Source organism: Mastigoproctus giganteus, chromosome 2, assembly GCF_048544385.1.
Source record: "Mastigoproctus giganteus isolate SK-2022 chromosome 2, ASM4854438v1, whole genome shotgun sequence".
In the NCBI taxonomy this organism is placed as follows: domain Eukaryota; kingdom Metazoa; phylum Arthropoda; class Arachnida; order Uropygi; family Thelyphonidae; genus Mastigoproctus; species Mastigoproctus giganteus.
In genome coordinates, this window is record NC_143576.1 from 46,727,589 (window position 1) to 46,752,928 (window position 25,340).

General features: G+C 38.7%; 1 protein-coding gene across 4 annotated transcripts in view; it reads left to right on the plus strand.

The window, feature by feature from the left end:
- The window catches only part of FAM21 (Family with sequence similarity 21), a 1,354,861-nt gene that overhangs the window by 1,284,603 nt on the left and 44,918 nt on the right, over nt 1-25,340 (plus strand). For all 4 annotated transcript variants that reach the window (XM_090388854.1, XM_090388862.1, XM_090388870.1 and 1 more), the window contains one exon: nt 18,238-18,394. In XM_090388854.1, the coding sequence (XP_090244980.1) occupies nt 18,238-18,394 (157 nt within the window). The remainder of the gene's footprint in view (nt 1-18,237; nt 18,395-25,340) is intronic.

Here is a 25,340-nt window from a genome sequence, read left to right on the forward strand (position 1 = left end):
TCTTATTTTTTTTTTGTGTGATCTTCTTCTGTTTTGTTCACTTAAGCGGTTCTTTGTCTTAAAAAGTCTGAAGTAAGAACTTTTTTTTTTTTTTTTTTATGTAAACCCCAAACACGATAGGTGTTAAATAAATTTTCTGTTTATACTCCGGCACGACAATACAAATATTTGTATTTGTATACAAATACAAATATAAATACAATATTGTATTTATTAGTCACGGGCTTGAAACCCAGTCCAGTCAAGGAACGCGTGCTATGCACTCTCGCTCCTGACCACTCGGCTACATCAGGCCTCTAGGACTTATAGTACTTAGTACCGTGCTCGGGTTGGAGGTTGAGAAGACGAAAGAAGATATTTGTTGACATTGGACTTGAACTTCTGTAGACTGTAATTTTCAGGAAATACGTATGAAGGAAGGTTGTTCCAGAAAACGGCAGTTGAATGAATAAACAAGGAAGATGAAAAGTTAGTTGGTTCTGTGAGTTCGAAGTTGGATAGTAAATGGATGTTGACTGGTGGCGGCACGTGTTCGGACTGTTTTGAAAGAGAGAGAGGGAATTATAAGGAACCACTAGGTGGCAGTGATCACAGTGTGCTGAAGTCGGATTTACTCAAGGAGGTAACTACCATTAGGTGTAAAGGGAAGGGTTATTGCTTTTGTAAAGGCAACTACGATGGTCTAAGACAGTATTGAAATTCTATACAGTGGGACCAACTGGGACCAACCAAAAGGCTTTTGATATTGTTGCACATGGAAGACTGCTGCACAAATTGAAGCAGTGTGCCATTGGAAGCAAATTGCTGCTATGAATAAAGGGGTAGTTGAGGGTGAGAAGACAGAGAGTGGTAATCAATGGACACTGCTCATCGTGGACTAATGATATTAGTAGAGGCCCTCAGGGCTCAGTGTTGTGTCCAGTATTGTTTTCTGTATTTATAAATAATATTGATGAGGGTATATCAAGCTTAATGTCCATGTTTGCAAATGATACAAAGGTTGGCAGTGTTGTTAAGGACACTACTGACGCTATGCTGCTGCAACAGGATCTGGAAAGGTTGAACAGATGGGCTGAGAGGTGGCAAATGAAGTTTAACATTGACAAATATAAAGTACTACATATGGGAAACAGCAACCCTAGAGCAACGTATCAACTCTGTGGCACTACACTGACAAGGTTATAAGGTATGTTCGTGTCAAACGGCACCTGCGATTTCTTCCAACTCCGCATGTGTTTCGCTGTATTGAGGACAGTACGCTGTCAAGCCAGAGACTTGAAAGTGTGTGGGCCATGTCTGTGCAGTGTGATATGTTGTGCCCATTATTTGACCGGCTTATTGGCCGCCAGGCCCAAGTGGAGCCTGACGCCCATACCCTGCCACATGGAGGCTAGCCAGGTGTATCCAGTATCACAACAAATTGCTCTGGCAGGTCCTGCCACCTAGTTTCCTGGGATTTCAGTGGTAGAAATCCCAGGGAAAAAAAAAAAATTAAAGAAATACGCATTTGACATTAGTGCTTAGTGGGATTGCTGTTAGGTAATCACTGGTTGGGGTTGAACACTAAGGAGATGTGTTAAAGGACTAATAGGTCGTTCAAAATTTTGATGTTATTAAATTTAGACGTGAGGCTATACACTAGATGAAAGCTAATAGTGTTTGTTGTCTTAGAGATTTAGACGTTGATTAGAATTTGCCGGCATAGTTAAGAGTGTACCTTGGTCGATTTAGTGAGAGAGGGGGTGGGGACTGAAGACTGGGGGGAAAACAGATAGAAGAATAGAGTAGGCAGAGTAGGCATCCCCAAAGAGGTCAGTGGAGACGAGCACCACCAGGCGAAGTATGGGGGGTAGGCAGGAAGGAGAGGTGACAGAGATCCATCTCCCCCCACTGCCTGGAGATGGGGTTTTAAAGGGAACCAGGTTGGAGTGTCCAGTTCAGATCGCCAATGGCGTGTTGGCAGCAAAGCCACAGAATGTCTTCGTCAGTGTCATGTCCAAGCAGTGTCGAATCTGGTATGAAGGTCAAGCCGCCCATCCCGCTCCTGGGGTGGGATATTTTAGCTGGCAGTGGGGAACCCACCAGGCAAGGGGGTGGGAGAGACATACATTTATTTCATTCATAAACTGCATTCTCACTCTACTTGCATTTTTTTATTTATTTATTTTTTTATATATATATTTAAATAATGTTTAACATAAAATAAAATAAGAAAATAAATAAATATTAAGCTATCATTAGAGGTAGCAAAATGCACATGCTCCACATGAAGCCCTGATATATCCGATAATTCAAAATAAAACAAAAGCCAGTAGTATGGCAAGAATGTAGAGCGAAAAATTAACATTAAAATATATCCGATAATTCAAAATAAAACAAAATCTAGTAGTATCGCAAAAATGTAGAGCGAAAAATTAACATAAAAATAAAAATATTTATAGAGAAATATAAAAATATTTTTATAAAAAATATATATATATATATATATATATATATATATATTTTTTTTTTTTTTTTTTTTGCCCACTCAACTCATTCATCTTTTTTTCACACACCAGGAGGGTATGCAATGATGTGTAGTGTAAATTTAAATACTAATTAAAACGAGTTAGTGTGTGCTTAACTGTAGCATTTATGGTTTGTGTTTTTTTTTTGTTTTTTTTTTTTTCTCACAAGCTTACACTTTTATTCATTCTTCTAGATGTCATCTCATTTGTTCGACTCTTACTTTCTGCACGGCGCTCTCTGGGCACCTCAACTTACTATTATTCTTCGGTTGTGGTGCAGGCCTAGCCGCCAGTTTTTTTTTTTTTTTTTTTTTTTTTGTAGGCCATGGGAGAATGCAGTGATAGTGTTTATGTGGTTAGTAAATGTTTTTTTAGTACAGTATATGTAAAGTAACGTAAGTTATTTTTAACTTTGTATTCTTTTGGCCAATTACATTTGCTCTTCCACTCATTCCCATTCACTCTCTCTTTCCCTCATGCTAAGTCACTCTTTCTTTCACCAAAACTGCCATTTATTCCCTTTTACCATAATTCCTAGTTCACTCAGTGCCCAGCCTATTCATTCTATCTTTCATTTTCATTCATTTTCTTCTTTCATTCTATATTGGATCTCCTTGCCACTAGCTTAGTGATATTTTTCAGTTAATCCGCTTCCCTGGCTGCCTGTACATCTCCCTCCCCTGCATGGTTACTTATTTGTTGTGGGGCCCCAGGTTCCTGCTCATAGCAGGATAGTCCTGGGGAGCTTTGTTATATATGGTGACTCCGTAGCCAGGTGGGAAGGAGCAGCAGTGCGTAGCACACGCTTCTTGATTAGACCGGGGTTCAAGCCCATCATCACCAAATACGGAGGATGCGGAAAGGTCAGGGAATGACCACCGCATATCCCGGAGCAATATGGCCTTAGTTGCTAATGCTCCTAAAAAAAAAACCAAATAACAAACAAACAGCTTTGTTATATCAGGTTTCTGTCAGGGTGCAGAATACTGCAGTCCTAACAGTTTTTAAGTCATCGTCTGGGCGTGGTGGGAAACTTGGGCAATTTTACTATTGATTATTGTCTAATTGCCATTCTTTGGATTGCTCTGTGCATTTCGAATACTTTCTGTGTGAAAGATGTAAAAGCTTTATAATTTTGCTCTTCTATGATGAACAGATGTTCTTCTCCCCTGGGAAGGGGACCAATCTGTGCTATTAGCTCTGTTCTGGGGGATGTCATAAATTATACATTCATATAGAATGTTTGCCCAGTCTTCACTTTCACCACAGGTGCAGTTTGGGTCATCGGTCAGGCCTAAGGAGGTTAGTTTTGCCTTTAGGGAGTTGTGACCTGTCAATATAAATGTTGTAAAAAGTCCAGGGGCATACCACTTAGGTGGCTCTGGGCTAACCATTGACACCCGTGGCAGAAACCGTTTGGTAACTAGACCTATGGATTCCTGCTCCCACTTTGTTTGCCATAGCTCATGGAGCTTTGTGGCTATTCTTTTTCTTTCATCATTGAAGGTGTTGGTTGTGTCAAGGGCTATTCCCAGAAATTCTGTGGGTATGCCCTTTTTAAATCTATAATATAAGCCTCTTTTGGGTACACTGACAGTGGTAGAGAATGAAAAGGACCTGGGAGTCATTGTGCAGGTATGAAGTTCTCTGAGCAGTGCAGATGTGCTGCAAGAGTAGCTCATGGTGTCTTGTCAATGATATACAGGAATTTTTCTAGCAAGGATAAGGAGGTGATTATTCCCTTGTATAAGGCAATGGTCAGGCCAAACCTTGGAGGACACCGGCATTAGTGGTGAAGTTAGAAGACAGAGAATCATCTACCATCACCCTCAGTGAGCGATCAAAGAGAAAACTGGATAACCAATTACTAAAAACAGTTCGCAAACCATAAGATGGAAGCTTGTTTAGAAGACCTTTATGCCAAACAAGATCGAAGGCCTTTGAGATGTCAAGAGCAACTACTTGTGTTTCACCGAACCTTTCCATTGAATTAGTCCATAAATGTGTAACATAAGCCAGAATATCACCAGTGGATGGACACTGACGGAATCCATACTGGCGATCGTTGATCAGACGGAAGGTTTCTAGGTAGTTTAAGAGTTGGCGGTTAATTGATTTCTCCATTACTTTAGAAAGAGTAGAAGTAATTGCAATGGGACTATAATTGTATGGGAGGGATTTGTCACCTTTTTAGGAACTGGCTGGATATGAGCAAATTTCCAAGCAGAAGGAAAAACACCTTTGGAATAAGAAAGTGAAAAAAGGCGGCAATGAATAGGAGTAAGTTCAGGAGCACAGGTTTTGAGAACAAGTGGAGAAATACCATCGGGACCTGGAGCTTTCTTTGCATCAAGATTCGTCAAAATCCTTCTGACATCCTTTTGACGGAAGACCACAGGAGGCATTGAATGGAGCGTGTTGGGAATGGTGGGAGATGTTTTACCAAGATCATTAATACATGAGTTGGAAGAAAAATGGGATGCTAGCAGGTCAGCTTTATCCTTGGCTGAAGTGAAAACAGAACCATCTGGTTTGGACAGAGGTGGGAGCAGAGATGGGCAAAAGTTGCGGCCAATAGCTTTGGCAAGAGACCAGAATGCTTGGTTACCATTAGGGCAACAAGCAAGTTTTCTACTCTTAGTCTGTTCAAACTCTAGTTTGGACTGATTAATAACTGCTTTACAATTGTTGCATGCTTTGGTGTAGGCAGAAAATGAAACTGAAGAATTAGAAACAAGCCAATTACGATATGCAACATTCTTCTCTTGAACAGCCTTAGCACATTTATTGGAAAACCAAGGTTTAGATAAATGACGAGATTTTAAAGTGGAGTGTGGGATAGAGGATTCCATTCCTGCAAGAATAATTTCACTGACACGATCTGAGCAAACGTTGAAATCAGAAGTTGTGAAACAGTAATCCGACCAAGGAAAAGAAGAAAAGAAATCTCGCAGGTCATCCCATTTTGCATTCTTGTAATGCCAAACAACACGAGGTTGGGAATAGCCATGTGATAAAGGCTCATTGGAGAAGAGACAATCACCAAGTTGTGATCTGAAGTGCCTAAAGGACCTCTCACTTCGACCATGTACTTAGTAGGGTTGTTTGTGAGAAAAAGATCAAGCGTATTGGCTGTATGATTAGGATTGTTCGGTATTCTTGTAGGTAAATGAACAATCTGTGCAAGGTCATTAGTAATTGCAAAAGCCTCAGCATCTTGACCAGCTGGATCTGTGTGGCTAGAAAACGGAAGCCAGCTGGAGTTGTGAACATTAAAATCACCAAGGAAAATTAACTCACTGCTAGGAAAGTTGGACTGGAGAAAGTCAAGTTGCAAAGAGAGGAAGTCAAAGAGCTCCAAGTGATTAGTGGAGTATGGATCCGGTAGAGACAACAGATGAACTTGACACAATGAGGTAGAGAGATTTTAAGCCAGAGAAGATCAAAGAGAGGAGATTCCAAATTGCCAAGTCTCTGACAGGGAATATCAGAACGGACATACGCACAAGTACCATCTTTGAGGCGAACGGAATCGTACAGCGAATAATTTGGGCATCAGAGATGAGCAGTAGTTGAATCAACCGATAAGTGAGATTCTGTCAGAAAAAGTACATGGGGTTTGACAGACTGCAAGTGGAAATGGACATCGTTGAGATTAGAATTGAGACCACATATATTTGTGAAATGAATTAGGAAGTGCTTGGGAGGTTTAGATGTTTTCGAAGATAAGCTTGCTCTATTAGTTTGACAATTCATGGTGTATTCAATAGTAAGAAAAAGTGGGTGGAACATGCTGTGAAATTTTTGGATATGGCGTACACATGGTAAGAATATACACAGATCCTTGACATTACGTGGGTTCGACAGTGCTCCCCACATACACACTACTCGGACTCCCTCCAGTCAGTATCTGGCAGAGTAGAGGTAGCGAGATTATATACTAGCTGATCTGGAAGCCTTCTAGAGAGTTACCAATAGGTTTGGTCTGGTTTACTAAGTATCGGCCGGCCTGCGAACACCGTTTTAGAGCTGTACCCTCGAAATGTAAGGAATATTGGATCTTGCCACGATGTTCATCATAACCTCAAAAGTCATCAATCCTACTGCATGATGGAAGAGATAGGGAAGGGTTGACTGGAATTTAGCTCTAGAGACTAAACATGGGTTCCTCCCTCCAGTCAGTATCTGGCAGAGTAGAGGTAGCGAGATTATATACTAGCTGATCCGGAAGCCTTCTAGAGAGTTACCAATAGGTTTGGTCTGGTTTACTAAGTATCGGCCGGCCTGCGAACACCGTTTTAGAGCTGTACCCTCGAAATGTAAGGAATATTGGATCTTGCCACGATGTTCATCATAACCTCAAAAGTCATCAATCCTACTGCATGATGGAAGAGATAGGGAAGGGTTGACTGGAATTTAGCTCTAGAGACTAAACATGGGTTCCACCACTTCAAGCCTCCAATAAGCAAAGTGGTGGTATTGCACCGGTGATGAGAGTCATCTACCACTTAGTACTGCCTGGTAACATAGAGAGGTGGCATTCCTCCATGTGGTGTGGGCGCAACACCTCAACCTCTGCTTACGTTGGTTCACACCTGGGTGGTCACTTACCATGTACTTGTGCATGGAGGTTATACCTAGGATTACTAAAAGTCCCACCATCGTGAAGGTTCAAGCAGAGGATTTGGCTGTCACAGACTGTCCGGACTTTGCCGAAATTGGGTCCACTTGACTTGAGTGTCACCCGAATATCAGTTCCATCAGCATTTTAGACTCCCAGGTAGCAAGTACAGTTAGTCTGGCATATCTGAGAGAACGTCTGTGACAACCTCAAGGACCTTAAAATGAAATCCCCTTTTTTTTTTTTTTTTTTAGTATCTATATTAAATACTAACTTACTCTACTAACTTTAATTACCGCTTTGTCACTGGTGGCACCGTTCCTGCCTCCACATAGCGCGGATGGTAACCTTTGAGAAGGAAATCCCTCTCCCAGTGCTAAATGGAGTAAACATGGACACTAATGACTGCCCACGATTAGAGCCAAAGAGTTCTCAACATGACAGCCATTTAACTGATCACAACTTCTCACTGTCAAAGAGACTAAAAAAGGATGTAAACAAGCAGGAATCTCCAGCTTTCCTGATCATCCTTCTCTGTCTATAACCTGTCAGCAATCTCTCCCCTTTCATCATAATACGATGCCTTGAAAATGCAGCAGCATCTCCAAAAATGGTGAAACGTCTTCAATCGGGAGATTGCTAATAGAGTCCTCTCACCCAAGACACTTTGACTTACTGTCAAAACTTACATCCTTAAGTGGAATTCTGATTCAAGTCACTCCACATAACACCCTGAATTCTTCCAAGGGAGGGATCAGTGAATGGGACCTATTAAACGTTTTCGAGGAAGAAATAATCCAGGAACTAAAAAATCAAAATGTAACTCAGGCCAAGAGAATCATGAAACTAAAAGACAGTACCTTATTCCCAACACATAGCATAATTTTAACTTTCAATTCACTGAATCTACCATCCTCAGTCAAAGCAGGTTATTTAAACTGCTGTGTTCGGCCCTTTATCCCGAATCCTCTAAGATGCTACAAATGTTAGAAATTTAGTCACTCCCAGACAGCATGCCGTGGAGATGCAACATGTCCAAACTGCGGGTGCAAAACTCATACTCAATCTGAATGCAAGGCACAGGCTCCGCAGTGTCCTAATTGCAGGGGCAATCATCCTGCATACTCCAAAGATTGTGATCTCTGGAAGTTAGGAAAAAAAATACAGAAAAACAAGACTGAAAATAAAGTATCCTTTCAAGAAGCTAGAAGACAAGTAAAATTGAGCATGCCAAAAAGCACTTACGCTTTGGCTACCAATAGTCGCAACTCAGTAACATGTCAGACAGAAGTTTCAATCTCTCTGGACAAATCGATCTCAGACTGGGCTCGATCAGTACTACTGACTCAGCCTACATCTAAATCACAATCAGTGGACCAAAGTAATAATATGCCACTCACGATTCCAACTCAAAACCTAACCCACAGTAAAGTGGCAGAAAAATTGCAAAAATCAGATCCTGTGGAGGTGAAGCATCCACAACCAACAAGCATGGATACCGATGATATGCCCAACCAAGAAGGTTTTCTTGAATTACATACAGATGGTGATATGGAAGATAAAAATTATTCTGGAAGCCCCAATTTTCCCAGAAAAGAAAAATCTAAAACCTGACCATTATAATCAACCCACACATAAAAAACAGACAGATTTATCTTCCTCTTACAAAACAAAATAATGGAACATATTATCCAATGCAGCTGTAGAGGTCTTTGCAGTAACATCAATGATATACATGAATTAATTCACCACTACAAACCTCTTGCAATGTGCTTGCAAGAAACTAATTTGACATCGCTTGTCTCCGTTTCAATTAAAAAATTACAATGTGTTCAGGCAAGACAGGGCTGACTGTAATAGCGCTCATGGAGGAAGAGATACTCGTGGTTTCAGGCATCCCCTCCAAACACATTCCATTACAAACATCCCTAGAAGCCATTGCCGCACGTGTTGTTAATGGTGTTACTGTGACATTGGTTTCGACTTATCTTCTGCCTAATCATCAGTATACTATTCAGGAACTCAAAGTATTTAAAAATTTTCTGTTTATTCAGAAATGGCTGTGTATTATGATGCTAAGCACTTTATATACATAGTCTAAATTTGTTCGCAGCTTGAGGCTCTAGCCCTAAATGCGCCTTAGTCTAAATACATCATACACCATCAGGCATCTCTCATATTGTGGAGTTATACTTCATAACTGTTTTTGCCATCATTGCATCACTTGGGTACCTACCCACTCACTGACGAAGGGCCAAATAGCCCTGAAACAGTGCTGTCTGGGTGGTGGTACCTATCTGAGAATAAGTAACACTAGTCTTCTCCTTAGGTGAAGCGTTACTTATTCGAAGTAGTGCAATATCATGGCAACTCGTTGTGAAGGTATTCACAATATGAGATATAACCTAAAACGATGCCACCTTAAAAATTTTCTGTTTATTCAGAAATGGCTGTGTATTATGATGCTAAGCACTTTATATACATAGTCAAATATTATAATCAATGGGAAAAATTATAATTTGTCTTTGACCAATGTCTTCAGCAATGTCCATAAAGAATTTTAAAAATACCTTTTAAATAACTTTTTAACTGTATACCATGTACAAGATAATGAAAATAATTATGGAATTAAATTTTTGTTGCATAAAACACCGGTTCCCAAACTGTGCGTCGCGGAATATTTTAAATTTGAGGGAAACACAGCGATACTCAACATCTGTCGGACACCGTGCGAACTACTAGCTCGAGGTAGTTCACAGTTTCAACATTTCTTATTAAGTTGTTTGGACCTAACTACTTAATAAACGGAACTATTAGGAACTTTTGTTCTAGGTGTGGCATGAAAAAATTACTGAGACACTAAAAGCACCGTCACCCGAGAAAGTTTGGGAACCTCTGACATAAAATACACAAAGAAGAAACAATTTGTTATGAAAATATTTAAACAGAGTTGTCTGAATAGTGTTGACTTTCTCTTTTCATCAGTCAATTTCCGATAGCTGACAACAATCTTCTCTGGGCCCTGGCGAAATAAATATCACAGAGAACCTCAAAACTTTTGTTTGAAGTTCTCTGTGATGCGAAAGATTTCATCTAGTTCTTTTATTGTTATCTCCTTTGCAGTAACATTTTCATCTGGCTCATTTAAAAATTAGAAGTTTTAAATTCAAGTCTGCATTGACTTTATTAGCAGGAGACAAACAAGTAACACGTCTTCTTCTGATGGTTGATGGAACACAGAGGTGGGCAGCATGCAAACATTTGTTTATTGTCCGTCCGATACACGGTAAGCTTAACGCGCAATTCAAATCTTTTTCAACTACCACATAAAAAAAAAAAAAAAAAGGCCAAGTCCTGGACATTTGCATCATGTAAAGTGAAATACTTTTTTCAAATAGTATTTTTTTCAAACAGAAAAACCCGTTAGTCGAACTCGCTTAATGCGAGGCCTGGCTGTACTGGATACATATGTGGCTCTCCCTACAGGTTCAACATCTGCAATTGACCTTTCCATTTGTTCCCCAATCCTCTTTCCAAATATAGATTGGGTAACTCTGAGTGATATTTATAGCAGCGATCATTATCCCAAACATCCCATTCCTTCCCAACAGAAAATCCAATTAAATGTAAATTTTCACAGGCTGACTGGACAAAATACAGAACGCACATATCATTTGAAAACAATATCATTCATTCTTGTTCCATCAACTGCGTTACTGAGCACATCACAAATCAAATGTTGGCAGCTGTATCCGCTGCCATTCCTTAGTATCAAGTAAGAAATAGACGAAAAATAAATTATTGGTGAAATGAAAATTGCAACAATGCAAAAAAAACAGAAAAACAAAGCATGGAACCTTTTCCGCAAATGTCCAACCACATTCAGCCGTATTAATTATAAACAGTTAGAGCTAAAGCTTGTTATATCAGACGTAAAGTAAGAAAAGAAAGTTGGATTAAATTCGCCTCATTAGTTTATAAGAATACCGATATCAGATTAATATGGAGAAAAATAAAATGTTTGAACAGTAAATTTCCACCTTTATCCGCCATGCTACTGAACTGGAATGGACAAGAGCTCTGTAATCCTACAGATGTATCAAATGCACTGGGAATTGTATTTTCTCTGTTGTCTTCTTGTAACGCGTATGACCAATCATTTCAAAAACATAAAACCATTACAGAGAAATCCAGACTGAATTTCACTGACAATTCTGCTTTCTCTTATAATCAATCATTTACCATGCTTGAGCTGCAGCAATCTCTTACCAGCTCAAGAAATAGTGCTGCCGGCTGTGATGTGATATATTATGTAATGCTCCGAAATCTGGAGCAAAGACTCTCTTCGCTGCTCATATTTTACAATTGAATTTTTTCTGAACATACCTTCCCAAGTTCCTGGCGCCATTCTTATGCACTAGCAATTGCAAAACTCTGTAAAGATCATTCCGTTCCTCAAAATTTCAGGCCGATATCCCTTACTAGCTGTCTCAGCAAAGCCTTTGAGAATATGATACCTCACCACTTGGTTCCTCTAGTCTCAAAACAACAACGAATTTGAATTCTGGAAAAACCGATCTTCATTGGATCTCATGATCAAAGCTGAGACAAATATCAGAAATGCTTTTGTTAAAAAAGGAACATCTCGTCATGGTCTGTCTTGACATTGAAAAAGCCTTTGACACTGTGTGGTTACATTCTCTTGGTGTGAGAGGTAATTTACCATATTTTATCCAAAATTTCCTTCGACAGAGATCATTTCAAGTTCATTATCGGGGAACCCTCTCTAAAGATTTTATCCAAGAAGGAATTCCACAAGGGTCTGTTCTCAGTGCCACTTTGTTTTCAATGAGAATGAATCATATAATTGAACTCATTCCGAAAACTGTGGATTCATACCTTTTGCAGATGATCTCACAATTTCTTGTCATTCTCAAAACATGCATTACATTGAATGCCAACTACAAATATCAATCAATCACATCCTGACATAGATGACAAAAAATGGTTATGGACTATCCAGCCAGAAATCTACTGCCATTCACTTATGTACTAGATGCAATATGCATCCTGAACCCAAGCTTCACTTGAATAACCATCCTCTCCTCATAGCTAATAGTATTCGTCTACTAGGATTGTTTTTTGATAGTAAGTTTAATTTCCAAAAGCACATTGAACATCTTCAAACTGCTTGTCAAAAATAACTGAACATACTCAGAGTCTTATCAGCCACAGCATGGGGAGCAGATTGTTACAATCTGCTTCATTTATATAGATCCATAATCAGATCACACCTGGACTATGGCATACCTGTCTGCTAGGGAGAGTGCTTTATCTTGCCTCAACCCTATTCAACATTCAGCTCTTAGAACAGCACTAGGTGCATTCAGAACATCTCAAGTGCCAAGTTTATATGTTGAACTCCATGAACCTCTTCTAAATATTAGGAGAAAGACGTTGCTATTGAACTATGCAACCAAGATCCAAAGCCAGGTGGCCCATCCTAATTGGTCAATACTTTATAATCTGCAGTTTATGACCTTCTATAGAAACAAACCACAGACAGTTTGGCCTGCTAGTATTAGGCTAAAGCAACTATCAGAAGATTGGGATATACATGTCAATAAAATCTTGCAAGATCCCGACCCTCTATGGTCTGTCATCATGCCATCTTGTGACAATTATTTCCACCAATGGGGAAAACACTCTCTATCAGACATCCAACAGCTACACATTATAGGTTGAGGTTGTTTCAGCCTCAAGGCCTCTAATCATTTGCTTTACCAGATGAGACTGATTCCCTCAAGTGCCAACTATCCTCAGGGAACCAGCTACTAGATGGTTTGATTAGCCTTTCGCCCCTATACCCGGGTCTGATGATCGATTTCAGAACCACTGTGGACCTCCATCATAGTTTCCTCTGTCTTCGTCCTGCCCAGGCATAGTTCACCATCTTTATATAATGCATACTCAATATTATCCTGACTTTGCTAAAATATATACAGATGAATCGAAGTCTGAGAGTCGATTGGGTGCATCAGTGGTACTCCCTGATACTACCATTTCTCTATCTCTTTCAACAGAGTGTAGTAGTTACATGACTGAATTATATGCCATAAAGCTTGCTTTAGAAAATGTTTTCCATATGTCAATTCAAAAGAGCATAATATACACAGACTCGCAAAGTTCCTTATTAGCCATGCAAAGCAATTCCCCACCTACTCACCCACTATTAAAGCTCATTAGAACAGAGTTGATATGTCTCAGAGAGCATCAACGAAAGGTTATCTTCTGCTGGATCCCAGGTCATACTGGAATACAGGCCGACCATCACTAATCCGGTTCCACCACTAATTCGGAAATAATTTCAGCGAACGTAATTTCAAATTTCCCGGGTCGGCGCACCAACCTGCCGCTTCTGTTTTGGTGGCATTGGTTGCAGCATCGGCTGTTGGGGCGAACTCGTAAACACTGGCAAGCCATTCCAACTTGTTTTTTTGGATTTATTATTATAACCTACCCACATTTAGCCCCAGCCATGGTTCCAATACATAAAGGAAGTGCCTCTCGTGGTGTAAAGCGAAGACACCGTACATTGTCTATAACAGATGAAGTTGAACATCTGAAAAAACTCGACAGCGGTATAATTAGTAGTAGTGGCATGTAATGCAAGGAAGCAAGTGTATGAGCTTATGCAGCATCAGCCAAAAAAAAAAAAAAAATTACAAAACAAATCCCTCTAAATGTTTGTTCAGTTCCTCCTTAAATTTATTTAACCTATCAACTTCCACAACGACAGATAGAAATTTGTTCCAGCAATTAACCACCCGCTGGCTAAAGGCAAATTTCCACACATCTATTCTACATCTGTGAGAAGTTTAACTGTGCTTAATTGTAAATTCCAGCAATTTCTCTCAGTTCCTCTTATCTTAGTAATTTTCTTTTAGCCATTCCTTTTTTAGATTTTTTTTTTTTTTTTATAACACACTTGTACAAACTTGCGGAAAAACACAACACAATGTGATGGATAATACAGCGCACCAACGAACTTGTTTTCACAAAATCTCTAACAATACTGACAAACTTATTGCGACATTTGAGAGTTTATTTTATTGTAATTAGTTTTATTGCAGTGCTCGCCGCAAGTACAATAAACTAATCATAAACGACCTTCATATATATGCCGTAATAGCGTCACACATATGTGGCAGACACGGCTTCTCAAGAAATAAAGTAACCAACATATGTGGCCACGTTGACCACATATATGCGACATAAAAGACTTTTTTTTATATATATATATATTTTAAGCAAAAAAATGACAACACTGACATTACAATATTTATTTTAGAATTACTAATCAAATTATTTCCTAAATATTTTTTGGCCCCTGGGGAATTTTTTTCTTGAATTAGCTTGGCAGTCAACATGTTAAAGGTAGAAGGAGGTTGTTAGCTGTTGGGTAAAATGTATGTGCTAAAATAACCATTGGTGATCCGGCAAACTTACTAATCCGGCACCCCACAGGTCCCAGCCCTGCCGGATTAGTGATGGATGACCTGTCCCAGGAAATGAAATTGTAGATGATGCTGCCAAACATCCAACCAGCTCAGCACCAACAAATTCCCTAGTACCGTTCAGATTATAAAATAAATGTAAAAATATATGTAAAAATTGATTGACTCTTCAGTGGCAAGCACAAATTCATAATAAGCTACTTCAAATTAAACCTGTTCCAAAATTATGGGCTTCCAGCCTCATTGCAAACAGACAAGAAGTAATTCTAGCCAGAATCGGCCACACTCGTTTTGCCCATCTGTTCCTTTTGTCAGAGTATGACCCTCCTCAATCATTGTCATACACCACTCACACATTATAGCCATAGTAGCTTATGCGCCATTAAACTCCCATAACAACAACAACAACAAAATAACAATCAGTGTGGGTTTCGAAAGAACCGGTCCACGTTAGATGTAAAGATAAAAGCAGAAGCAAACATCCGAAATGCCTTCATAAGGGGACAACATCTGGTCATGATCAATCTCGATATTGAGAAAGCCTTTGATAACACCTGGCGATACGGTGTACTTCAAGATCTTCATTCTTTTGGCTTGAGAGGTCATTTACCCCACTTTATACAAAACTTCCTATGCCACAGAACATTTCAGGTTACATACATGAACCATTTATCCAAATCATTTGAACAAGAGGAGGGTGTTCCTCAGGGGTCCATTCTTAGTCCGACGTTATTTTCAATAAGAATTACAAACATGATGCAGGATGTACCGAATACAGTAGAATCATATATGTTCACTGATGACCTCATTGTTTCTTGTCAATCCCAAACCATGAACACCATTGAAAGAAAACTTCAAATTTCCATCGCTAAAATTGAATCATGGGCATTGCGGAATGGCTATTCCCTATCAGAAAAGAAATCTAGTGCAATTCATTTTTGTAAAAAACGCAAACTTCACCCGGATCCAGAAATATTTTTAAAAAACAACCTGATTCCTGTCACTAAGAATTTCCGTCTGTTGGGGTTATATTTAGATAACAAACTTAATTTTGCTTGCCATATTGCTTTCCTTTGAACTACGTGTCTGAAAAAACTGAACATCCTGAGAGCTGTCTCTGCTAAGTCCTAGGGTGCTGACAGAAGCTCTCTCCTTCATCTGTATAGAGCTTTAATAAGATCACGCTTAGATTATGGATCACCTGTCTATGACTCCGCTAGGAAAAGTTCACTATTATGTCTGAACACCATACAGCATAGTGCTTTTAGGATAGCTGTGGGAGCCTTCAGAACATCTCCGGTCCACAGCCTGTATATTGAGGCAAATGAACCCCCTTTGCATCTCAGTAGAAAATCCTTATTGTGTAATTATGCAACAAAATTAAAAGCATTCCATCACACCCCAGCTGGCAGTACCTGTTTGATCCCCAATACGCTGAATTATATCACAATAAGCCTAATGAAAACCGCCCCGCAGGGATTCGACTGCAAGAACTCATGATCAGTTGGGATATAAAATTTCACAGCATATTCCAAGACCTTTCTACTCCTGAAACTCCCTGGACTGAATTCTCACCTCTCTGCGACAATTTCTTTTTAAGATGTGGAAAATCCTCTCTGGCAAATATAAACTATCAACAGCTCCATAAAACTCATTTGTTGGAAAACTCAGATAAAGTACCTATCTATACTGATGGCTCCAAAACAGATGCAGCCGTTGGTGCTGCAGCAGTTTCTTCCGCCTTCTCAGTTTCTGCGTCTCTTCCTATGGAATGCACTACTATACTGCAGAATTATTTGCAATTAAACTAGCTCTAGATAGAATACACAACAGCTGTATAAAGCAATCTCTGATATACACAGACTCCTTAAGCGCAATCACTGCCATTCAAACTACCATGTTGCCCTCTCATCCGATTCTTAAAGAGATACGGTCCAAGTTAATTTACTGTCAACAAGCCAACCAGAAGGTTACCTTCTGCTGGATACCGGGTCATGTAGGCATTCCAGGTAATGAACAAGCGGACGCCGCCGCTAAACACCCTGACTCAAGCACTTCCAGGCAACAAACAGTGCCCTACACCGACTACAAATCCATCATTGAAACATCATGTAGGAAGCAATGGTCTGACCTCTGGAAAGCTCAAATAAATAATAAACTGCTGCAGATAAAAAAAGAGCCAAAACTGTGGACATCTAGTATCAGGAAAAGCAGGCGACAAGAAGTAATTCTAGCAAGGCTCCGCATCGGACATTCACATCCAACTCATCTGTATTTGCTTATGGGAGAGAACCCTCCTCAGTGTTTGTTGTGCCAGTCGCAGTTGACAATAAATCGTATTCTCATTGAATGTCCCCAACTTTCAACTACCAGAAAATCAAGCTTTACCTCCCTATCCCATTTGAAGGAACCGATAACCTTATTGCAGATTCTTGGCAATGCCGCAAATTTGGAGGAACTGTTTACTTATTTGAAACAGATAAATCTCTATAATAGCCTATGATCACAATAACATGAGAAATTTGTGATAAGCAAATATCGGACAGGCACAATATGGCCCAAGAGGCCCTTGTGCCAGAAAACCCAAAAAAAACAACAACAACAGCTTAAAGGAACCTTTGTCGCTTGGGCCATATCATAGGCGAAAAATCAAATCTCAGAGAATTGTTCTCCTTCCTAAAACAAATAGGACTGTATAGCCATTTCTAACTGCTTCTACATCAACCAACACAGGTGGTATGGACCACTTTCATAAGTGCAATATGGCCTAAGTAGCCATTGCACTTAAAACCCCATCAACAACAGCAACTTCTGCCTGATTTAAATATTGTAAAAAAGCAATGTTCTGACAAAAAATATAGTTTTTTTAATTTAAATTTTTTATAGAGTATTCAAGATGTGGTCTTGATCATTTTTTTATAAGTAATTTGAACATTACGTAAAACATTTGAATTCAAAAAGAAACATCAAGCATTGCATTGTTTAATTTTTAAATACACTATACACTATTTTAATCTATCTTGCACAATTACAATATATAAAAAATTTAATACTAAATTAACTTTTGAAATAATAAAGTACAATACTCTAACATTTCAGCTGTTATGCACAGCCTTTAATAAACAGAAACATTTGAAGTCACTGGTGTCTATAATGGGAATAAATTCAATTCAATTCAGTTCAATTCATTGAATCCTCAAATTCAGATGACCACTGATTTGTATAACTGGACACTAGCAGCCACTTAATTTCAACTAATACTACTAGTTGAAATTACTAGTGGCCACTATTATCTAACAGTACAAATCAACAGTCAGACCACACCTTGAATACTGTACACATGTCTGATAAAAAGATCATGCTCCTAAAAACTGGATTTATGAAAATTTGTCTTTAGTCAAAGAATAATCAGCAAGTCAGGATATTTTACCCAAACCAAAGTTTAGACAAATTTTACTTTGGATAATAAACTGTATTAAACTGTAGGAATCTGTATTAAATATTATTTTCTGCATAAGCTGTTTTAAGATTATCTCTTTTTGAATTCAATAAAAAATGCATATGTAATGAGTATTTTCTGTTATGTTTTTAGGAGGACATTAAATCAGGAAATAGTACAGTTATCAGAGATGATGACGATATTTTTGGCTGTAATTCTGACATTGATATTTTTGCCATGAACAGCAGTTCAAATAAACTAAAGGCTGTTATAAAAAATTCCCTCTTTGGGACCAGTATTGATGATGATGGTTTGTTTCTAAATTTCAGGTTTTTACTTATACTAATTAATTATCTAAGTTCATTCAGTAAAATCTTGTTACAATGATCTTTGTGGTGGGGGGGTGGAATACAAATCATTTCATTGTATTGAAAATTTTTCAGTGATATTCATTCTAATGAATATCTCTGAAAATTGTTTCGACGTTGTTTCATTGAAATAATTTGTTGAATCATTTGTTATTTGTTTAAATAATTTCTGCTGTGCTACCATGCTTTTTTAATATACGTATGTAGAAGGCAATCTGCTTTATTTTGCTTAAAAATTAATTTTAAAATCAGTAATAAATACCCCAGGGGCCCACAACTGGTGAGTATGGGCTTAGCACACCTAGGGTCCTCAGCTGGATATCATCATTCTTCTCTTTCTTGGTGATTTCTTTCTACTTCTAACTATCTCTCTCTCTCTCTCTCTCTCTCTCTCTCAAGGTAACTGAGAAATTTATTTTTGGCTGGTGCAGCATATGCCTCAGGCTTCCTTGCACCATATGGCTAATAATAATAATAAAAATAAATAAATAAAATGGAAAATATGTGTACCACAAAAGTGAAAATATATATAAATATATATTTTTTCAGAGTGTATCATAGAAAACAATTTTATTTGTAATATACAGGGTGTCTCAAAGATACATGGTATAACTTCAGTAATGAGTTCCTCATATGTAGATATTAAAAATATTTTATATCAACATACTTCCGGAAATGCTTGGTTTCCGAGTATGAAGGTGATGTGAACAGTTCAACACTTAACTGTTCACATCACCTTATAGTAATTGTTCAAAATGTCCACCTTCTGCCTGAATACAGGCCTCACATTGACATCCCATGGACTTGCGAAGATGATGCCAAATTCCTGGTATGTTTCGTATTGTCTCACAACCTGCCACAATTCGATTGCGAAGGCGCCTCCATAGCCAGGTGGGAAGGAGCAGCAGTGCGTAGCACACGCTTCTTGATTAGACCGGGGTTCGAGCCCGTCACCACCAAATACGGAGGATGCAGAAAGGTCAGGGAATAACCACCGCATATCCCGGAGCAATATGGCCTTAGTTGCTAATGCTCCTAAAAACTGAATAACAAACAAACAAACAATTCGATTGCGGAGAGGTTCCACATCAGCTACCAGAGTCGAATACACTAATGACTTTAAATGGCCCCATAAGAAGAAATATAGTGGGTTTAAATCGGTGAACATGGAGGTCAGGCAGTTGGTCCACCCCCTCTACTTCAGGAGTCGTAGATCTTGGTCATCCTCTGGTGGCAGCACAAAGTGTAAACGTCCCATGTTCACAAAGGCAGCGATGGATACGTTGAAACATTTTACTGACTGGACATCTTCGTTCTGGGGAACCTTTCGTGGTACAAACGACGAGCCTCCAGAGCGTTACCGTCCACTAAACCATACATAAAGTGCATTTCCGCTTGCTCCTGATTTCAGTACATGGTCGGAATGGAAAACCACCAGATTCTGTCAGTACCTTGTGATGAAGGAAATCACCAGCGGGAGATAAAACATTCCGGTTAATAACTCGGAAACCAAGCATTTCCGGAACTATGTTGATATAAAATATATTTATTGTCTACATATGAGGAACTCATTCCTGAAGTTATGCCATATATTTTTGAGACACCCTGTATATTATGAAAACAGTGATTACCTTTATTTTTGATATAGGATGCTTCTTTTCCAACAAACCTCCTGGTCCAATGCGCAAACAATTATTTGTGAAGGTGATATAAATTTTACAAAAAATGTGAGTCATCTTCCTCACTGTCAGAACAGTAGTAATGTTCAGACCCCTCGTTGTTCTGACAGTGAGGAAGATGTCTCACATTTTTTGTAAAATTTATATCGCCTTCACAATGAGTTGTTAGCATGTTGGACCAGAAGAGTTGGTTGGAAAACAAGCATCCTATATCAAAACTAAAGGTAATACATGTTGTTTTCATAATAAAATTGAATATAGGAATTACAGAGCACTTAATAGCTCTCTATTTTCAAATCTAGTAATATATATTGCATTCATTCAGAAATATGGTAGTAACGAGAGTCAGTTTGGTGTGACATAAGCATTGGGAGATCAAAATTGAGAGTAGGAGTGTGCTATAGGCCTAATGACTCTGATGAGTATAATAAGAAACTGTACAGGGAAATAGAGTGGGCCAGTAAATAGGGGAGTCTTATAATGGGGGATTTTAATTTCCCGGATATTGACTGGAATTTGTGGATTTTTAACTCGCACACTAGCAAGGCTTTTGTGGATTTATTGGATGATTGTTTTCTACATCAGCATATTCGGGAGGCAACTATAGGGAGTAATACTCTCGATTTGATTATCAGTAGTGATTCTTCATGCATTAAAAATCTGCAGATAAAGGAACCACTAGGTGACAGTGATCACAGTGTTCTGAAGTGGGATTTACTCAAAGAGGTAACTACCATCAGGGGTAAAAGGAAGGGTTTTTGCTTTCATAAAGGTAACTACGGTGGTCTGAGACAGTATTCAAATTCTATATGGTGGGACCAAATGATGTTATCAACAGAAATTTCAAAATGGGAAGCATTCAAAGAATTTAACTTGGAAGCTACTAGGCTTTACATACCAACTAAGAAATATTGTTCAAGGTTTAGGCCTAAATGGATGTCAGATAAACTAATGAGACATTTGGCAGAGAAGAAAAATGCATGGGATACATATAAATTAATGGGTGATATGGAAGCCTATGATAGATATAAGCTGGTCTGTAACCAAGTCACAAAGGAGATTAGGCAGGCAAAGGCAGATTATGAGAAATCTTTGACAAAGGATGCAAAGGAAAACAACAAACAGTTCTTTACCTATGTAAACTCTAGAAGAAAAGGGATGAATCACATTGGTCCACTGGATATTGATGGTTCAACCGTAGATGATCCTGCTCAGGTGGATAACAAACTAAATGAGTATTTCGCATCTACATTCACACATGAGGAGTTATTCAGGGAGGGGAATGCCAGAGGTAAGTTAAACTCTGGCAGTGAGCTAGATGATTTTGTAATAACTGAGAGGAAAGTAAGGGAGAAATTATTATTATTATTATTATTAGCTATATGGTGCAAGGAAGCCTGAGGCTTATGTTGCACCAGCCAAAAAAAAAATTCCCGAGTTACCCTAAGAGTGAGAAAGATAAAAGTAGAAGGGAATCACCAAGAAAGAGAAGAATGATGATATCTAGCTCAGGACCCTGGGTGTGCCAACCCCATACTCACCAGATGTGAGCCCCTGGGGTTAATTGTTGAAGATAAACATAAACAAGGCACCCGGGTGGATTGGATCGATCCAGTTATATTAAAGGAGGCAGCAAAGGAAGTAAACAAACCCTCAGCCATAATTATGAGAGCTTCTTTGGACTCAGGGGTACCCATGGACTGGAGATGTACAAATGTGACCCCAATTCACAAAGGACAACACAAGTAATTATAGACCTGTTAGCTTAACTTCTGTTCCAGGAAAATTAATGGAGGCACTGGTTAAAGAAGCACTGCAGGATCATCTAGACAAGACTTCAGTTATAGCTCAGACACAGCATGGTTTTGTTAAGGGAAAGTCTTGCTTGACCAATTTGATTGGATACTATGATGAGGTCACAAAGGAACTGGATGCAGGGAATAACTTTGATATTATATATTTGGATCTTAGAAAGGCTTTTGATACTGTTGCACATGGAAGACTGCTGCCCAAATTGGAGCAGTGTGGCATTTGAAGCAAATTGCTGCTATAGATAAAGGGATGGTTGAGTGGCAGAAGACAAAGTGGAAATCAATGGACACTGCTCATCGTGGACTAATGTTATTAGTGGAGTCCCTTAGGGTTCAATGTTGGGTCCATCATTGTTTTCTGTAGTTATAAATGATATTTATGATGGTATATCAAGCTTAATATCTAAGTTTGGAGACAATACAAAGGCTGGCATGGTTGTTAAAGACACTAATGACAGTACGCTGTTGCAACATTATCTAGAAGGGTTGAGCAGATGGGCTGAGAGGTGGCAAATGAAGTTTAGCATTGACAAAGGTAAAGTACTACATATGGGAAACAGTAACCCCAGAGCAATGTATCAACTCTGTGGTACTACACTGACAGTGGTAGAGAACAAAAGGGACCTGGGGGTAATTGTGCCGGCAGATAGGAAGTTTTCTGAGCAGTGCAGACAGTGTGCAAGAGTTGCTCATGGTGTCTTGTCAGTGATAAGCAGGAATGTTTCTAGAAGGGATAAGGAGATGATTATCCCCTTGTATAAGGCAATGGTCAGGCCACACTTTGAGTAATGTGTACAGGTCTGGAGGCTCATTTTAAGGAGGTAGACCTGTTGGAACGAGTACATAGAAGAGCAACAAGATTAGTGAATGGAACAAAGGGTTGCTCTTATGAAAAAGGGCTTAAATTTTGCAAATTACAGTGTCTGGTGGCTAGGCAGGCACCTGTGAGGTGACTTGATTGAAGTTTATAAAGTCTTGAATGGTTTGAGCATGCTCAATGCTGATGGGATTCTTCCTCTCGCTCAGAATAATCACCTGAGAGGGTATAAATAAAAATTGAGGAAAGACAGATGTAGGATAGATGTGCGGAAGTTTGCCTTTAGCCAGCGGGTAGTTGGTTGGTGGAACAGACTTCCATCCTTTGTTGTGGAAGTTGATAGCCTAAATAAATTTAAGGCTAGACTGGGCAGGTATTTGGAACAAACGTAAGGGTGAAATGGGAGCGTTTTTTTTTTTTTTTTTGGCTAATGCTGCATAAGCTTGCTTTCTTGCATCATATGCTTCTACTAATGCTAACAGTAGATATGACTTATTTGTTTTTCCATATTAATAATTCAATTTTTGCTTAATACTGAAAATTTTTATCCCCGTTTTAATATTGTAGTCAACTTTGATTATACTAAAGTGTAATCAAAGTGTGAGCTGAATTAATACAAGTTCAATTCAGTTACTAATTCTGATATTCTTTTTTTTGCCAATTGAGTGAAATATTTGTCAATATAAATGGAAGAGCCTGTAATTAGAAACACAAAACCTGTTTTGTTACTACCCCTATTTGCTCCTTCATATGTTTTCTTCAGCTTGAGTAGTTTTTAAATTTTACTTCTTAAAAGAAAGAGGAGAAAAGGTAACACTAAAGATACTAAAATTTATCACACACGCACCTAGACGTTAACACCTGTACATGGTGATTGGACCTCCCAGTGATGCTGCTGATCTTCTAGATGAGCATCACTAATGATTCCTCCCACATGAGTGGTTACTTTATAAGCTGGAACAGGCTGGTATCACAGGGAAAATCATTAAATCATTAATACCAATTTAGTTTGTTAGTGACCTTAGCAGGATCATCAACAGTTGAACCATTGGTATCAAGTGGACCAATCTGATTCATTCCATCATTCTAGAGTTTACATAAGTAAAGAACTCTGCTGTTTTTCTTTGTATCTTTTGCAAACGATTTCTCATATTCTGCCTTTGTGTCCTTTGTTACTTGATTACAGACCAGCTTATATCTATCATAGGCTTCCATGTTACCTGTTAATTTATATGTATCCCATGCTTTTTTCTTCTCTGCCACATGTCTCATTAGTTCTTCTGACATCCGTTTAGGCCTAATCCTTGAACAATATTTCTTATTAGGTATGAAAAGCCTAGTAGATTCCAAGGTTAATTCTTTGAATGCTTCTCTTTTTAAATGCTAATAACAATCACTGCTACAACATTGTCCATATTGGAGATTCATCTGTCATTAACTATTTCTCGCCATAATTTCTGTCACGTGCATTAATTGTAGATTCCTTAACCTCTTCAACCAATTCCTTTATGTTGATCAGGCAATCAGCAATGTTATAATTTTTCCAACTTTAGCTTACGGTTAAGCTTGAATCCTTTTCCACTTTAGTTATCAAGCCATTGAATGTTCTAATGACATAATAGGTTTTACAAGCTGAAATCACACCTTGGTCCAGCAGTTTTAAAAGTGATGTTTTTGGTGGCAAGAATAAAATTTCGACATTCTGTTGTTCAAACATTAACTTCTGGAAGTTTTGAGCATTTTATTGAGCAATTATAAGAACTTTAAATGGCAATAATTTTGAAGCTTGTAAAATTTTAATTCATGTAGAAAGGAACTAGATTCAAAAAATAATTCATATACTTGGATTTTAGTAATGCTTTCGATACTGTTGCACATGGAGGACTACTGTACAAATTGGAGCAGTATGGTATGAAGGGCAAGTTGCTGCTATGGAAAAAAGGGATGGTTGAGTGGGAGAAAACAGAGAGTGGTAATCAATGGACGCTACTCTTCGTGGACTAATGTTATTAGTGAATTCCCCCAGGATTTGGTGTTGGGCCCATTGTTGTTTTCTGTATTTATTAGTGATATTGATAAAGGTATATCAGGATTAATATCCAAGTTTGCAGACGATACGAAGGTTGGCATGGATATTAATGACAGTAATGACAGTACACTATTGCAACAGGATCTAGAAAAGTTGAGTAGATGTGCTGAGAGGTGGCAACTGACATTTACCATTGACAAATGTCAAGTAGTGCATATGGGTAGCAGTAACCACAGAGTAACATACCAACTGTGTGGTACTCGGGTTGGTAGAGAATGAAAAGGACCTGGGGGTAAATTGTGTAGTCAGATATGAAGGTTTCTGAGCAGTGGAGACAAGGCTGCAAGAGTAGCTCATGGGGTTTTGTCCATTATACCTGGAATTTTGCTAACAGGGATAAGTAAGTAATTATCCCTTTGTATAAGGCAGTGGTCAGGCCACACTTTGAGTACTGCATGCAGGTCTGGAGGCCTCATTTTAGAGGATGTAGAGCTGCTGGAAGTAGTACATTGAAGGGCACAAGATTGATGAGTGGAGCAAAGGGTTGAGCTC